Source organism: Syzygium oleosum, unplaced genomic scaffold (genome assembly GCF_021117445.2).
Source record: "Syzygium oleosum isolate NSW1041296 unplaced genomic scaffold, Sole_v2.1 Sole_v2.08, whole genome shotgun sequence".
NCBI lineage: Eukaryota > Viridiplantae > Streptophyta > Magnoliopsida > Myrtales > Myrtaceae > Syzygium > Syzygium oleosum.
The window spans coordinates 223865-234989 of NW_026607492.1; the positions used below are offsets into that span (position 1 = coordinate 223865).

General features: G+C 41.6%; 2 protein-coding genes across 5 annotated transcripts; one reads left to right on the forward strand and one right to left on the reverse strand.

The window, feature by feature from the left end:
- Nucleotides 1–66: 66 nt before the first annotated feature.
- Nucleotides 67–7725, reverse strand: LOC130138818 (probable ubiquitin-conjugating enzyme E2 23). 4 transcript variants are annotated; one of them, XM_056314012.1, is made up of 9 exons: nt 7419–7725; nt 4418–6463; nt 3711–3848; nt 2645–2924; nt 2442–2575; nt 2020–2089; nt 1783–1922; nt 1338–1649; nt 67–692 (listed from the first exon to the last, which is right to left on the reverse strand). In XM_056314012.1, the coding sequence occupies exons 2-9, from the start codon at nt 6461–6463 to the stop codon at nt 441–443; spliced, it is 3372 nt and encodes a 1123-aa protein (XP_056169987.1). In that variant the 5' UTR covers nt 7419–7725; the 3' UTR covers nt 67–440. The 4 variants fall into 4 exon arrangements, with proteins under 4 accessions (XP_056169987.1, XP_056169986.1, XP_056169988.1 ...); XM_056314011.1 differs by having other exon boundaries at nt 2442–2924; nt 7419–7549; XM_056314013.1 differs by lacking the exon at nt 67–692 and having other exon boundaries at nt 1548–1685; nt 2442–2924.
- Nucleotides 7726–8615: 890 nt separating this feature from the next.
- On the forward strand, nt 8616–10832 carry LOC115672441 (uncharacterized). Its single transcript, XM_030594248.2, has 5 exons — nt 8616–8729; nt 8882–8978; nt 9303–9381; nt 9494–9575; nt 10522–10832. Exons 1-5 carry the CDS (start codon nt 8631–8633, stop codon nt 10660–10662), a joined length of 498 nt encoding a protein of 165 aa, XP_030450108.1. The 5' UTR covers nt 8616–8630; the 3' UTR covers nt 10663–10832.
- The last annotated feature ends 293 nt before the right edge of the window (nt 10833–11125 follow it).

Consider the following 11125-nt stretch of genomic DNA (forward strand, 5'->3'; position numbering starts at 1 on the left):
ATGTCTATTCAGATGCCAACGATTGTGATTAGTACAGAAGGAAATCAAATGTACACTTTTTAACACTTGACAATGAATAAGATAGATTATACGTTCCAAGATCCAAAACTTTTCCTATAAAAAAAAATGAAGTCAGTACACACGGAGGCCAACTTCCGCAGAAAAAAAATTGATGTGGCCACCCCAAAATATACATTTGGCACTAGTGTTGGAACAATCACAAGGAAACGCGCATTTTTTGCTCAAAAGGAAACCAAGCTTCTAAAACATGTCATTCACCAATCAGCAAAGAATGTTGCTGCGCAAATCGACTGTTCTTCATTTGCACAGGAATGGAAGTCTTTACATCAACAAATATCTGTTGGTGAACGAAATCGTAGTGAATCGCAAAGCTAACCTCTTTGACTAGAAAGAGGCAGAGGCTTAGACTTCAGAATCTGCTATGGTTCTCCCAAATGTCTGAATTCATTGCAATCAGCTCCAGCTTCATCCAAAGCCAAGAGAAGCTTTGGTACAATCTTGGCTAACATAAGCTTGAAGCCAACCGATGTTGAATTTGCATTGTTTTCACTGCTTACAGAGGCATCCTTCGTGAGAGATCCGATTAAATATCCCTTCATATATGCATCACAAGCCTTGAGGATGTAAAAGCCACGCTTCTGAAAATGCTCCTTGACAAGGTCTTCGAAGTCCTATATGTTCCAGGAAAAAGTTCAAAAATATTCCGGTTATGACATTTTAGCAGCAAATGCGTCTACGATTAGAGAATGAAGAAGCCTAACTTGATGTAAGAGTTGCCTGAGTTGTTTTAACATGCAACTTCTCTGGTTTAACACTAAATAGAGAATTGAAATATTTAAAGCATCAGCCTAGTAGCCTGAAAGAACATCAACCAATTAAACACGAAATTTCTCAGAACAAAAAAACGTGGACGAACTTCTAGAGGATTTAACAAGTAACCAAATATCCCCGAAAAAAGGAGCATGCATTGCTTACATCCTAAGCGATAGTCTGTAATGCATGAGTTGAAAGTTAATCTTCAAGATATCCATGACCCCACAGCATCAAAGCCGATGAGGAGGATTGCAGAGAGAACAGTGAAGTATCATAAATTTTCTTTTTCTTAAATATAGCATCGATCTCCTTAGTCAATTATGCTTTAGCCATTGAATCTGTAAAGCTCACAGAGAATAAACCATCATAGTTGGTTCCATGCCCTCGCCCTTAAAGCAGAAAAAGACAGTAGGACCAGGCAAGTGTGAAGTGAATATCAGTGGATGACAGATTCGATACAAAGAAGAAAATAGAATCACAGGGCGCATTGAATGTGATTTTACCTTGGGGGGCTTTCGCATTAGATTCAGCATTGTCTTACAATTCAGCAAGAAAGTGTTCTCATTATAGGCCAACGAGTTTTTCTCTCCTTCAGCTGTCCCAATTTGCTTATCATACCCTGCCTCATTGAAGTATGGTTTAGAATTGAGCACCAATCCTTGGAGTGAAACCAACACTTGAAGAATGCTAGAAGATAAGGGATCCCACACTTCATTCCCTCTGCCAGTCCAGGTGTTCAAAAGGCTAAGGCAAACTTTCCCCTCCTCATACAAGTTGGGATTAATCCGCCATCCGCCAGAATGATAATATGCTGACTGCAGGTTTGAGGTACAATGTTACAGAAAAGCCCACTTCAAAGGAAATGAAATTAAACCTTTAATATAACCAGATAAGAGACATAATTTCAGAAATTAGAAATGCATTGTCAAAAATTTCAGAATTTCTTACTGGTGGAACATCGGGATACTCTGGGGGAAGGTGAAAGTCAAAGAAAAAAAGACCATCTTGGTAGGGTGTCGCATACGCCCCGACAATTACTGCCCTCACAAGATCCATTCGGTCTTCATAGACTCGTACATAAATCCCATCTGTTGAATTCATTTACAATGAGATCCAAGGCCATTTGACTTGAGATGATATCTACAAATTCCATTGACTCTACACATCTAACACAATTATGATTACCAGGGAGGTTATTCTGAAGGATATTCCAGTCTTGCTGTACCTTCTTGAACCACTTTCTTCCACCATTGACCTGTAGATAACATTATTACAAAGTTCAGATTTCAACTCTATCCATGATAGGCTTACGATCAGAAAATAAAGGTCCAACAACACCCCCACACCCCCCCGCCCCCCCACACACACACGCACACACACACACGCACGCACCTCCATTTATTCTCTCACTGGATGCAGAGAAAAAGGGGGCAACGGGTTCTACACTTGGACTGCCCTTTTAAGCACTGAGTATCAGCCTTTCATTTATCCCCTCAATATCATATAATTTAAAATAAGGGAACTGCAACCTTTCATTTATCCCCTCAATATCATTTAATTTAAAATAAGGGAACCGTAATTTTTTTAAATGAGACTCGCAGCATTACCTGTCCATTCGTGCCAATGAAATAGTGATCTAGAGGATCTCTAGCCGTATCAAAACGTTTAAAAGTGCAAGTAGTTTCTTCATAGGAGGCTGGAGCATCTACTTCCTGAGGCCTCGTATTGCATAAACTTTCAGCTGCATCCACTGGATCAGGAACTATCCCAGAAATATCTTGATCCCCAATAAGATAAGTCGTGTCTGTACCCGTACAGTCCATGATGTTAGATTTCTGCGAGCTACACTCGTCACTAGAATATAATCCATCGGAACTTTGCATCAACATCTGGGAATGACTGTCATTTTCAGCTTCAGAATCCAAACCAGAGTCCAGATTTTTCCGGCCTCGTGAAAATATTCCAGTTGCCAATCTGGTTACAAATCCAATCGCAGCCAAAGGAAAAGAAAGTGCTGAATTCATTCCAGTATGGTTTTCCACACTCTCTTCTCCAGAATCATTGTCATCATCATTTGCAAGTCCAACCTCCTAGAAATAATTCGGCGTCGTTACTCAGAGAAGGGGCAATTAACATACACCATATAAAGGAAAAATTCCTGTAGATATTGTTTACAGCAAGAGTACAAATAAAGTTCAATGACATTTTATTTACAAGATCGTTTCATTAGAGCTACCACTGATCCTGCTTCAAAGTCCAAGAGAGGTCTCTCGATTCAATCAACTGTGTAAGTTCTAAAATATTGAACAGAGTTGTAATGCAGTCTGGCTCAAGATATGTTCAAGGTAGACATCGCAAACATCAACTTTGCGACCATGCAAAGCACTTACGAAATCTATAAAAACAAAAAAGTTGATTTCTAAGAAAGCCATCTACTTTAGTCATAAATTGATTGTTTTTTCAGCATAACAAGCTATTTAACGTCCATGTAACTTCACTTCAGGGCTAGAAATATTTATGAAGTCAAACAGCAAATTGTTAGTGCCTCATTAAACAAGTAGGCCACATTTAAACGCCCGACAGGGTTCTGCTACATGACTTTATAAACCAGTTTTGTAAACCAACCTTTGTATTTCTTCTCTTCAGTATCCACTCCACTAAATGCGAATATCATCCATTACACCAGATAATTCTAATAGCATGTTAACTTGTGTTATTATTAAATTAAATGAGTCCAAATTGTTCATGATAAAATCTCCTCCTTGTACTTTTTGTGACAATCGTGCTAAGTGCACGTGCCTCACATCGCCAGGCCGGAAGGTTGTCTCTGCATTTACATTCATCAAATTGTGCTCTAGGCATAAGGAGAAACAAACCTCTTTGTCATTTGCTACAGCGTCCATTTCATCATCATCTACAGTTTCCCAACTTGCAGCATCGCTAACCCCGCTGCCAGAAGCAATCGACGCATCGTCATCATCTCGACCGACAACATATATGGCCTGCGGTCCGACCTATAAACCACAAAGAAGAGACAACAAAAGGCCAGATATTAAATCTAGTCTATAAAAGGAGAAAGCGAGCGAGAACGAGTCACATTATTGTAACAAAACTGAAAAAATGAGTGGAATTGATTGAAGGTCATTTTTTGTCCAGAGGGAGGAACAGAGCAATAAAGATTTAGGCCTGGCCTGTATCCAACCTAGTAACACGTGGAGCTTTAGACATGACGAATCTTTGGAATTATTTCTTTTCGAGCTCATTATTCAAATGATTCACAAGTAATTTCTCACTGGTTAAAGCCAGCAGCTGTTCCAGCTCAAGTAGAGTTTCTAACTGTTAATCACCAGATTTACCACCACATTGAGAAAGTTCATGCAAAAAATAGAAGGGCTCCAACCTTCTTCCATCAATTGCTTTTGCGGTTGAAAGCAAAAAGAAGAAAAAACAAAAGAGGTGTTAATGTCAACAATGGTAAGCATGCCAACTGCGCACAGACCATTGTCAGACTAGTGCTAAAAGAGTACATAAGTGTAACTATAAATAAAGGAAGATATAAATAGCTATAGGCTGTCATGCATACCGTTGAAACCATCCCGTCAGCCCATGTAACTTCAATGTCACCATCTTTAAGCCCGGTTATATTACCGACCCATGAAAGATCTGTAAAGGTAGAGGTAGCTTCATTGTCGGTGACTTCCTCGACCTTTTGAGTCCCCAAGCTGTCTTCTTCGTTATCTGTTGTATCCTCATCTGGCACGCTTTGTTGCATTCCTGTCTCGATAGATTTCATACCAGAATCCATTTGCAAAGAAGCAGAAACTGGGGACAAACGTACAACGACGTCACCATAACAATAGTCATAATCTGGATGTCCCTCCAGCTCATAGACACTAACAACTTCCTCTTTCTCAAACTCACGAGTATCTTCTGGCCTGGCAACTGGTTTTAACCAGTTGACACGAGCTGTTCGCTCTTTGGCATTTACACTTTTCACTACCCCAACACGCCGAACTTCACCAGCATAATCCTCGTCATCAGCAGCCTTTTCGACCACATACTGTTCAGCAACAAATTCATGATCACCAGGCGTCTCAATTGGAATCAATTTTGTTGAGTCCAGACAGCGTTCAATCTGACCGTCCTGCCACGCCACATCAACTTTTGTTCTGGTATTGACAATTTGAAGAGCTTTTTCAAAATTTTCCTCTTTCCTTCGAATCTTCTTGTCCCTCTTCAGAACAACTTTACGAATCTTTTTCCGATGAAGAGGCCAAGGTTCATGAAGAGTTTCCTTGGCAACCGACAATGAACTGCTACATGAGCTAGACTCAGATGAGGCTGCGTATCGTGTAATTGATTCCAATGGAGCCTTTGGGTCCAATACAGTGTCTGCATCAGTATCCATGAACTCTCTGTTGTCAATTGACTCATCCAATGCAACCTCCTTTTCCGGTTGAGAGCTATCTAACTCACTGTTGAGCGAGTCATCAAGTTCTAGTCTTGACAAACCCTTGTATAATAGAGACGAAGCTGGTGTTGAAGATGGAAGAAGACACCAGTCACCTAGCTGCCAATTTGCATGGGAAAAGCAAGACAGTAATTTCAGTTTCTTCGGGCTCTGTTCTTCCGCTGGAGCAGTCGAAGAATCAGGCCCGTGTCCAGCGGACGCTATCCAATATATAAACACCGAGCCTATCGTGACTTTGGTTACGGTACCCTCCAACTTATTAGCTTTCCACAACCCAGATAGCCATCTCGAATTCTTGAAAATCGAAGAAGAGCTAGCCTTGACACGTTGACCAGGAAAATAAGTACAATGCTCATCTTCAAGTAGATTCTTGGTGATAGGTTTGAGGCGATGTGGCTCAGCCTTCATTACTTTACAGACAGAACCATCATCAAACTGCACAGTCACATTATCTAGAACACCATCTACTCTACCCAGCCACGGACCGAGGACAACATAATCTCCAATAGAAAATTCCGTCACACGCTTTAGTTCTCTCGATGGTATATCTTCTATAGTAGATCCACTATAAGTTGATACATCCACATTTATACTAACATCCACCACGACACCAATTTGACCTGTAGGGTCTAAGGCTGAAGCCACATAATCCCCGTGTAAGAATCCCCGATCAATGACTGTTACTTCATTAAGACTTTGAGTACTCTCAATGTCATTCATCCAGAGCACTCGAACTTGGTCGGCAGATAGAGGACCTGGTTTCTCATCACCTTGGCTTCCGGCACAATTTTCCCGAGATAATTTGATTCTATCACCATCAGTCTCCTCATTTGCACTGTCTTCAGCATCGTCTTCATCGTCTTCGTCTTCATCCTCCTCATCAGTAATGCTGCCATCTGAATCAGAGTCCCCAGCAACTTCAGTCACTATACCGATCGTTCCATTTTTTTTGCTCCTCACCACATCTTGCCTATATATGCCAGGGAAACTCTGAGTTTCCTTGATGTTTCTATCTGCTTCTGCCATTCCATTGCTGTCACCATTGTTATTCACGTCAGAAAGACAACCACCGATAGCAGAATCAGCTTCCTCCAGAGTCGCGTCGTGCCCACTTGTGGTTGGTTCCTCAGCAGCAATATTCTTCTGTTGCAATGCCATCTGACCATTCATAAAATCCAAATTTAACATCACCTTCGAACAAATTGTCACCCAAATCACAAACCAATCATGATATCTTATAAACACCGCCAAAAGAACATATAAAAGTGCATCACAAAGGATTTGCAGAAAGAACGAATAAAGGGAAATAAGATCATATGCCCTCGTAGCCCAAATATATGTATGCACCGTATGTTCCCCTAGGCTCGAATTCCCAGACAATGTCGGCCATTCACAACAAGATTACAAACAGGAGCTCTTTTTAGTGTCGCAATGGAACACTAAGTCCTAAAAATCTCTACAGGCCATGTCTTCCAAACCTCTGAGATTCAGGAGTGACGAAAAATATGATTTCTCTACGGAATACCATCACCTTCGCGTTTCGGAAATGAGAAGACACAATTCGTAAGAATTTAAAAGAGAGAAAAAAACAAATCTTTTAGCAACAGGCAGCTATTGAGCGGATTAAACCCTCGAAAGATTCAAATAGATTAAATCTTTTAAGCCACCAGAACGAACGGCATTCAATCAGGCATCAGGTGCAAACAAGCCAAGCGCGCCTCCAATGAACAACGAACGATTGCCAGCTTCAAACAGAACCCACCCAATGACCCATCGAAACACAATCAATAAATGCAGATATCAACAACACGAGCTACCCATCTTCATCCCACGGAGCTCATCCCAGCTTATCATAACCCTAAAGCAGCTGAAGAACAAGCCGCAGACAAGACCCAGAAGACCAAGAAATGAACTAAAACAAAAAACACGCGCGCGCGAAGGAGCTCCAATCAGCTACCCATCCAATCGATCGTCGACGAATCCAATCATACACCCACACGATCGATCCAAAGCAAGCTACCCATGAATCATCCGCCGCCTCCCCACAAGATCATGTCGCGAGACGGAACCGAGACAATCAAGGACAAACCCAAGAAACCCAAGGAACAGTCACCTCGTAAGGGAAGATCAGTTTCGGAGGAATGGAGGAGAGAGATGCAGAGAGGAAGATGTACGTCGGAGACGTTCTTGTCTGAATATATATTTTCGAACGAGCGGCCCTTCGGCTTTTTTGTTTAGCGATGGGGAGAGAAACGTGAATGTCTGCGACCTCGACAGGGGGGACCGGGGGAGCTTCGATGGCTCGATCCCGGATACGGAGAGAGGGGCATAATCGTAATTCGGACCCCGCGCGACCGGCTCGTGCTGGAGGCGGAGGCGAGGGCAATCGTGGGGACGGATTTGCTGGCGAAAGGCCCAGATTGCCCCTACCCTTTCGTTCCTTCGTTTTCCAATTTTTTCCATTTCCGACCAAAAATAATCCACAGGAATATGTTTTACGGGAGAATTTCGAATAGGAATCCGAAGTGAAGCCGGTTTTCTTTTTCTTAAAAAGGGGCCTGGAAAAATTTGAAAGCGACCTTGTTCAAGTCCCTTATTGAAGCAAGATTCACTCGGACCTCTCTTAAAAAAAGTCGCCTCAATTCAAGCCATTATTTGAAAGTTTCGCCTATAAATTTGTCACGAAAATGCAATTGAATCTTAAAAATTTTCAAAAAGTGCAATCAAGTCCTAAAACTTATCCCAAAAGAATAATTAAGCCATAAAACTTTCAAAATGTGCAATTAAGTCTTGAAACTTGTCAAGTTTGCACAAACAAGTCTCAAAATTTGTTAACATTTTTCATTTGTCAAGTTAGATAGAATTAATGAAAAGATTTGATTGTACCAATTTGACAAATTTTAAGAACTCGATTGCACTTTTTGAAAATTGTAGAACTCAATTGCACTCTCTGACAAGTTTCCACATTATACTTATCCCTTTTATTCGTCCTTAACGTGATCCATTTTGTTGGGGGTGATTGAGATTACTAAGCAATGAAACGAGCATCGTGGAAGTCAAGAAAGGAGGGATGCTTTCTTGGGCTATTATGAAACGTAATGTAACGTGATAAAAGAGTCGAGTCCGCGGCGACAAGGCAAGGGAAACCCAACAGACTCCGCAATCGAATCGGGTCAAAAGCTTGGGCCGGTCGGGCCCGATCCCGAGCTTGGAAACCACTCGTCAGGCCCGCCGGATTAAAAAAAGGTATGGGCCTTACCGGGCCGGACACCCATTTCGATCCGGTGCAACCGAACAAAACCCGTGCCCGACCCGTTACCTGCAAATGAAGAACTCGACTCCTCCTCAGCAGCGTCAGCTCCAGCGGTTGAAGCAACGCGATCGGAGAAAGATGATCGTCTGCGTCGCCGTCGTCGGCCACCAGGTACGCCTCCGCCCCCGCGGTGCACGCCGGTGCCCGGGATGCGCCCTCGTGCGATTCGTCTTCGATTTTTCCAGATCGCCTGAATCCATCTTATGGCTGTTCGTCTTTTTGTGTTTTGATTCGCGCGGCTTTTGATCTCCGATCGGGATCAGAACAACCCGCTGTACATACAGAGCTTCACGGAGGCGGACGATGCGCTCAAGCTTCACCACATAGTCCACTGCTCTCTCGACGTCGTCGACGAGCGAGGTAGTTCGTAGTTCCCTCTTACACGTATCTGCACGCGTAGCTCGTTGCCCGAACTTTGATCCGTGTCACTTCATTTGGCTAATGTTGAGAATGTTTTCTTCTTAAGGGCTGTAATAACAAGGTTGCTAGCATCCGGTTGATTCTGATTTTAGCGGTGATTCAGAAATTGCATTTGTTCTTTAGCTAGTGGTAGGGAGTGGGGAAATTTCTCATAGCAAAGTTTAGATCTTGGCACATATTGTGATTTTGAGGCTAACGTCACGTTGCGGTTTCCTATTGGTGAATTCTTATGGTGTTGTGGTTGCTCTGTTTGAATATGTTCAGTGAACAATCCGAAAAAATCAGGGCCACTGCTGAATGAGACTTTTCTGGGTCTTCTTTATCCGACCGAAAACTACAAAGTGTAAGTCCTCTTTTGCTTACTTGATGAGTAGAAACTTGTGTCGACCAGTAATGGTTAGTGCTCTGTGATTTAGTAAGCGAGTTTTTGGTTGATGCGGTCGTTCTGCTTGCAGGTATGGCTATCTGACTAATACAAAAGTGAAGTTTATCCTAGTCACAACAGATTTAGATGTCAAAGATGCCGATGTGAGAAATGTGAGTAAACTTAAGTAAATACAGTTGTTTCTGGTGTAATTTTCCGAACTCTTCAGTGAACTCTTACATCAGTATCCTTATACAGTTGCATGTCGGCTGTTGATCCTAGGCTTTGCTATAAACTTTCCATTGTTGCCAAGTTGAAAATGTATCCTGGATGTGATGGTAAATAATAGAGGTTTGAGTTTGCTGATCCTGGAATAGGGATCTGCTGAATGTGGTGGTAACTAGTAAACTTCAGGGTAAAGATTCTCTCATAGGGAACAGACTGGTGGCATGTGTCTTGGTGGAGCCTAAGGGACTAAGCCTAAAACGTAAATTTCATGCTTGTTCTTGTTAGTAACTTACAATTCTCTTGAGGGCAGTCGGGTATTTGTGGACCATCAATGCACCCAGCTTTAGATAGCGAGGAAATCTGATAAAGCAGAGCTTACTCGAGTGGAGATCCTCATCGTTTGAAGAAAAAAATGGCAAGTAGTTGAGATAGTGTAAAGCATAAGAAGCATCTTTTAAACTTTGATTCTAGTAAAAAGGAATCATTTGACAGGTGATGGATCAGATTGCAACACTTGCACTTTGTCTTCCTTTCCGTTTCCTCTCCTGCTCCTTGCAATATTATGTGAAACAATCTACTTCCTTTGAGGGAGTGTACAGATCGTCTAAGGCTATAGAAGAGAGCATGTAGCAGTACTTGGATATGAATGGACTATGAATAATACGAGGTCTAGCTTTGCTTATGCATCACTGGCGCGTAGCTGGTTTTGTAAGTTAGTAATGATGATCTCTTCTGGCATGTAAGATGAAGAGGTCATTGCCATTTTGTAATTACATAGCAATATGCAGATTGTATCTTTAGGATGCTTGAGTAGGTACATTCTGCTCCTACTGGTAGTTGTATCATCTCGCCTGTGATTGAAATCTGTCTCATTGCTTTGTTTACGAACAGTTCTTCCGGAGGTTTCATGCGGCATACGTGGATGCAGTTTCGAATCCGTTTCATGTACCCGGTAAAAAGATAACCTCCAGAACATTTGCGGAGAGAGTCAGTACCATTGTGAAGGCATTTGGCTCAAGTTCAGCTGGCTGAAGCAACTTATCACTGAACGATACACTTTTTGTCCACTTTTCTGCTGTTGCTGAAACTGCAATGGGTTGTGATATCTTGCTTACTCAGAAAAGGGTTGAGCTTCTGTTAATTCCATGTTTTACTGATCATATTTGTTTCAGGAATGGACAATACCATTAATTTTACTTTTAGCTTTTGAGCTACATCTAATGGATAATACCATTAGTTTTACTATGCTCGGGAGAGAGACAAAATTTTCGACCAGAATACATAACAAATTCGATATCACAGGACTTTAAAAAAAATAGAAATAATTCTGGAGATTGATAAATGGGTTAATATCACGAAAAACCTCAAACTGGTACACCCATGACAATTTTACCCCAAATTAATTTTTTAACCACTAAAAACCCAAAATTGGTACACTTGTGACAAATTTATCCTTAGTTTGTTTCCGTTAAATTTTTCTATCAAATTATTTTAT

What these genes read in the sequence shown, in the direction of transcription:
- LOC130138818 (XM_056314011.1), bottom strand. Translation starts at nt 6,463, where the DNA reads ATGGCATTGCAACAGAAGAATATTGCTGCTGAGGAACCAACCACAAGT. An exon ending in CTGACGGGATGGTTTCAACG is followed by an intron (nt 3,849 to 4,417) that starts GTATGCATGACA and finishes TGTGGTTTATAG; the next exon opens with GTCGGACCGCAGGCCATATA. An exon ending in TCATTGGCACGAATGGACAG is followed by an intron (nt 2,090 to 2,441) that starts GTAATGCTGCGA and finishes TGTTATCTACAG; the next exon opens with GTCAATGGTGGAAGAAAGTG.
- LOC115672441 (XM_030594248.2), top strand. Translation starts at nt 8,631, where the DNA reads ATGAAGAACTCGACTCCTCCTCAGCAGCGTCAGCTCCAGCGGTTGAAG. An exon ending in CCGACCGAAAACTACAAAGT is followed by an intron (nt 9,382 to 9,493) that starts GTAAGTCCTCTT and finishes TTCTGCTTGCAG; the next exon opens with GTATGGCTATCTGACTAATA. An exon ending in AAGATGCCGATGTGAGAAAT is followed by an intron (nt 9,576 to 10,521) that starts GTGAGTAAACTT and finishes GTTTACGAACAG; the next exon opens with TTCTTCCGGAGGTTTCATGC.